The sequence below is a fragment of the Condylura cristata genome, unplaced genomic scaffold (genome assembly GCF_000260355.1).
Source record: "Condylura cristata isolate star-nosed mole 26May11 unplaced genomic scaffold, ConCri1.0 scaffold00045, whole genome shotgun sequence".
In the NCBI taxonomy this organism is placed as follows: Eukaryota; Metazoa; Chordata; class Mammalia; order Eulipotyphla; family Talpidae; genus Condylura; species Condylura cristata.
Window position 1 is genome coordinate 985,381 of NW_004567146.1, and position 5,603 is coordinate 990,983.

Here is a 5,603-nt window from a genome sequence, read left to right on the forward strand (position 1 = left end):
GGGGGTGGAGTGGGGAATGGGATCAAAAACGGTGTGGGGGGGGGGGGGGGGAGAGAAATGCATGGGATTATGGTGATGGTACACGGGTGATTTGGAGATGGGAAACCTGCGGGGATTACAATCGAGATGGAAAAAAAATGTACAAAATGATGTAAAAATAAACTTTTGTAATAAAAAAAAGAAATGGCTCTTGATTCTTGTATTAACCAAATTTCCCATCTTTCTTCATTCCTCTTTTTTTTTTTTTTCTATAATCAGTTGATGATTTTGTGGTTTCTGCTGACACAGGCTTCAAAACCAACAAGTATCTTTTTGACACTCAGTTAATAGATTTTCCGTTTGCTTAGCCATTCCTTATTAATGGATTCCTCCAAATTTTATAATCCGTAGTTTACTACTGTACCCACACCACCAAAATCTACAAAGTGATTTTTATGCCCATTCACACAGAAAAATGGCTAGTCAATTTTCTAGGTTGATAGCACTTTTGTCTGGATCTAAAAATAGTCAAATCACTTACCTAGAGTCACACACTTTTTACAGAAAATATGGCCACAGCTGGTGACAAAGAAATGGTCTCCATCTTTTCGGAAACACTGGTTGCAGTGAAACCAATCCATTCTGGAGCAAATAAAGGGAAAAAGTGAGAGCAACGTAGGGTACAATATAGTTAGTGTTCGAAAATCTATGTGATGATGTTTGTTTAGTGAAAAAAAAAAAAAACAGACAGATTATATACTATTTTTTAAAAAAAATTTTTAAAGATTTATTTATTTATGCATACAGAACTGGGGTACAAGCCAGAGGTGCAGGGTGTTAAGAGGATTCACCAGGGACAGAGTGGGGGGCAGAACAGGCAGATCGTCCAAGTACACTGCTGAGGGGAGCAGCGGGCAGGTCAGGAGAAGTCTGCCGGCCATGTGTTCACCTCAGGTGCAGTCGGGGATCAAACTCATGCGAAGTGGTTTTTACCTTCTTAGCGCTGTGCTTTAACCTGCTGTGCCACCAGGGAGGGCCTAAAATTTATTTATTTATACATACAAGAAATGAATTATAAGTAAGAGGTGCAGGAAGAAGGATGCTATGTGAGAGAACTCACAGAGTGAGAAGCAAGCCAGAGGTGGGGTGGGTGGGTAAGAGGATTCACCAGACAGAGTGGGGAGCAGACAGGCAGACAGAAGAAGTACACTGCTGAGGGGAGCAGCAGGTGAGACAGGAGAGGTCCGCTGTGCCCTGTGGATCAGCTCACTGGTAGGGTATTGAATTTGTGCTGTAGTGGCTGGTGATAGCTTGATAGTCCTGAGACTAACTCCTGTGCCACTATGAAGACACAGTCATACAATTTTTTTTAAGGAGTAGTATATATTTAGAAGAGTAATAGGACAATGATAATTTAATTTTTTGAACACTAAGATTATTGGTGTGTATGTTGTGCTGTCTTTACACATTGCTGTTTTCCAAGATTCCTGGATTAATTCATGTATCAATTTTTGTTTAAGATTTATTTATTTATGCATACAAAACTGGGGTACAGGCCAGAGGTGCAGGGGTGGTGAGAGGATTCACCAGAGACAGAGTAGGGGGCAGAACAGGCTAGCTGACCAAGTATACTGCTGAGGGGAGCGGCAGGTGGGTCAGGAGAGATCTGCCGCCATGTGGATCATTGGGGATTGAACTCATGCTGAAGTGGCTTTAGCTTCTTACTGCTGTGCTTTAACCCGCTGTGCACCAGGGAGGGCCCTCATGTACCAATTTTTAATTAGAAAAAAAAAATCCAAAAAAACACAAAGGACTATCCACTTGCCCTCCAACAAGTTACTTGTGATATGGAATGATGGAGTGACAAGGGGACGATGAACAGGATAAAGAATATCAGGTATTAGTCACTTGGGACATAACAGAAATATGGTTTGTGAATAATAATGTTTTTAGCTTTATGCACATTTCTATCTACTCTGCTGAAACTCATAATGACAGATCTGGAAGGGGTCTTGAAAATCATTTACTATTTTGTTTAATCCCACCATTTTCAAAAGGTGCTACAACTCAACAACTTGTCTAAAATTCCATTTTAATTAGTGGTAGCTCTGAGTTTAGAACCTAAGTCTCTGAATTCATGGGTAAAGTTTCTGCTACCACATTAAGTAAACCTCTGTGCTAGACATGGCAACCATTATCTCCCATGGGGGGGGGGCAATCCTAATCCCACATAATTTGTTAAAAATACAGCCATATAACATGATTTATATGAATTTAAATAAAGAAATTGATGTTATCAAAAATATGGACCTGAGATGATACATACTGGAGCTGTAATGAACTCATATGTAATGAATTCTTATGCTTGATTTCATGAATGTTATTTAACACTATATTTTTTAGTTTAATTTAATTTAAAGTTGTAATGGGAAAATAGGGTCTCCCTGGTGCACAACGGGTTAAAGCGCAGCACCAGGAAGCTCTGAGCAACTATAGAAGCTGGAGTTTTATTCCCCCACCAAGGAAGGAGTAGCTCACTTATCCAGTTTCACCAGCTGCTCCCCTAAGCAGGCTGCTCCCCTCAGCAGTGTTATTTCAGTCAATCCACGTGTTCTGCTCCCCACTCCCTCTGGTGAACCCTCAGTCCCCCACATGTCTGGCCTGCACCCCAGTTCTTTATATGCATAAATAAATAAATAAATCTTTAAAAAGTTTTGGCCCTCCCTGGTGACGCAGCGGGTTAAAGCACAGCACTAAGAAGATTAAGCCACTTCTGCATGAGTTCGATTCCCGATTCCCGCCTGCCCGGAGGGGACCACATGGTGCGGCAGACCTCTCCTGACAGACCTGCTGCTCCCCTCAGCAGTGTACTTCATCGATCTGCTGTTCTGCTCCCCACTCTGTCTCTGGTGAATCCTCTCACCCTCCGCATCTCTGGCCTGTACCCCAGTTCTGTATGAATAAATAAATAAATCTTTAAAAAAAAAAAGTAAAGTTTTATTGGAAAAATAATAGAAATTGAACACTTGTTTTAAAAAGCTTAAAAGTGGTTTCTGGAAATGGCTGCTAAAAGAATGATATTAGTTTGCCCCACCTCAACATTTTTTAACACTAAGGCAAGATTCACTATAAAAATCTGCTGAATAAACATTCAAGGCAAAGACATTACACAGAAAAGGACGTTCAGATTTCTGTTTTTTGTTCATGATACATCTAACTGCTACCAGGATGGGAATGTAAAAAATTACTGAAAAGTAATTTTAAAAAGCTATTTAAGGCCAGCGACAATTTTGACCGAATAGGTTGGCGAAATGAACTCCCTACAAGGGCAGCTGACAGGGTTTGTGAGGATAAGACGCGCCTGGATTTCTAGGGTAAAGAGGATTCAGCAGAGTTTCAAATTGACCAATTCTTTTTCTAGCTACCTTCCCAATTCGGTTGCGGTAATCCCAGAAGCCTTCAGATCTCACTGAAATCATCGACTTCTCGTCACGAAGAGCTGGAAATGGCGGGAAAATCGCTAGAGCAGAACACCAGAAAGCAAGGGGCTGGAGGAGGTCCGCGACGGCGCACGCGAGGAGTGGGCGGGGCCGCGACGGCGTGTGCGAGAGTGGGCGGGGCCCGGACTGTGCGCTGAAGGAATGCACCCCTCCCCCTCGCATCGTGGGCGGGGCGGGGCGGGGCTCCCGGAGGCTGAGGAGGAGAAAGGATGTTGTTTCTTTTTTTAATCGCCCAGGAAAATTCACCTCATTATTTAAGTTTAGGAACGAATAAGGAATATGACCATATACCATACATTTCGCTTTGGAGACGACAGGAATATTTAAAAACACGATAACACACTGGAGAAATACTGTCGTAAGATGAACACTTTCAACATAGTGTTTTTAAATGAAGTAAAGAAAAAAGGGCCCTCCCTGGTGGCACAAGGGCTTAAGGCACAGCAGTATGAAGCTGTCCACAGTCACTGCAACACAAATTCAACCCCCGACCAGGGCGGTGACCCACATGGCTCAGAAGACCTCTCCTGACCAGCCCGTTGCTCCCCTCAGCAGTGTTCTTGGTAAATCTGCCTGTTCTGCTCCCCACTCTGTCTCTCGTGAATCCCCCCCCCACACACACACTTCTGTACACCAGTTCTTGTGTGCATAAATAAATAAATCTTAAAAAAAAAAAAAAGATGCTTTGAGAGAACAGTATAAAACAAATACAACAGACAAAAACTGATAAAGCTAGGGAACAATCAGACTTCAAGAACTAACAAACCTCAGGGGGAATTTTTTAACTTCTTTCAGCAATAAGAAATGAGAAACAAGTACAATTCAAGACTGAAGATAGAGTTCAATATTAGGAAATCTATTAACATAATTTTTAAAAAGATTTATTTATTTATGCATGCAAGAACTAAGGTACAGGCTACAGGTGTGGGGGATAAGAGGATTCACCAAAGGCAAAGTGGAGAGCAGAGCAGGCAGAGAGGTCCAGGGTGGAACAGGAGAGGTCTGCCATCTCCCTGGCTGGGGATTGAACTTGTGCTGCAGTGGCTGTGGACAAGTTCTTCACAGTGCTGCACTTTTTATTGGTTGCATCACCAGGAAGGGTCCTGTTCAACACTTTCAAGACAATTCATTAAACATGGCACTCAAACTTCTCATGATCTACAATGCTTTTCTTTTTGCATCTCCCAAAGTTTAGTTAGAACACTGTGCTCAAAAGTCACATTGAATTTAAATTACACTGTCATACTATTACAGGCTAGGGAGATGGACACTCCTGAACCCCCAAACTTGCCTACTCTAAATAGGTTCATCCATCTGCTGCAAGACAAAATATAAGACCTTTAATGGTAAGGAACTTTAATATAATTAGTGTGCAATACAGAAAAGACAAAGAATATAATTTCTAAATCAGACACCCAAAGTTACCCATCCTCTCATGGGTAAAGTCCACACAAAAGGGATTAGGCCAAAGCAAGGCCTGACAGCCCGCCACAAGCCTAAAGCACCTTCTGGCAAACACACATTAAAAAAGTTCAGAAATGGCCAGACACTTCTGGGAAGAAAAAAAAAAATAAAAATCAAGATAAACACTGCTATAGTGAACCTCCCCACGGGGCTCTCACCAACATCTGTTTCAACCAGTCCAGGGCCAAAAATCAAGAACTGCTTCTTCATGTGTCTCTCTGCTCCCAGTGCCTCCCTCAGGTCTCCTTCTGACTCTCCATCCTGCTTCCTTCCTCTTCAGTCTCCTTTTCAGATTCTTCTCCTCTCTGCTTTGAGTGGGGCAGGGAACCTGGAACCTCCCCTTTTCATGGGGACCACCCTGCAACAATACCTCTGTGTCTTTATGCAAAGTGTTTCTTTGTTAACTTCTATTTGTCCTTCCAGACTCAACTCTGAAGTTCCTCTCTCCAGGTGCTTACTCTACAAGCCCACTGAGCCGCACAGCCAGAACTTCCTTTATATATCTCTCTCATGGCCCTTGGCTCATGTTGTTAAAATTGTTTTATGTCTCTTTCTAATCATATTTTGATTATATCTTTAATTTAAGATGACCAATCCTTCCACAACTTTTTAAAAAGATTTATTTATTTATTCATTCAGAACTGGGCCAGAGGTGCAGGA

The 5,603-nt window shown here is 42.1% G+C and overlaps 1 protein-coding gene across 4 annotated transcripts in view; it reads right to left on the reverse strand.

Annotated features, from left to right (window-relative positions):
• Positions 1-5,603, reverse strand: part of RNF212B (ring finger protein 212B) — a 41,837-nt gene that overhangs the window by 22,553 nt on the left and 13,681 nt on the right. For 3 of the 4 annotated variants that reach the window (XM_012734083.1, XM_012734081.1, XM_012734080.1), the window contains exon 2: positions 521-621. In XM_012734083.1, the coding sequence (XP_012589537.1) occupies positions 521-620 (100 nt within the window). In that variant the 5' untranslated portion in view covers position 621. Of the gene's footprint in view, positions 1-520; positions 622-3,404; positions 3,460-5,603 lie in introns of those variants that run through there. The other variant, XM_012734082.1, reaches the window with a different exon arrangement.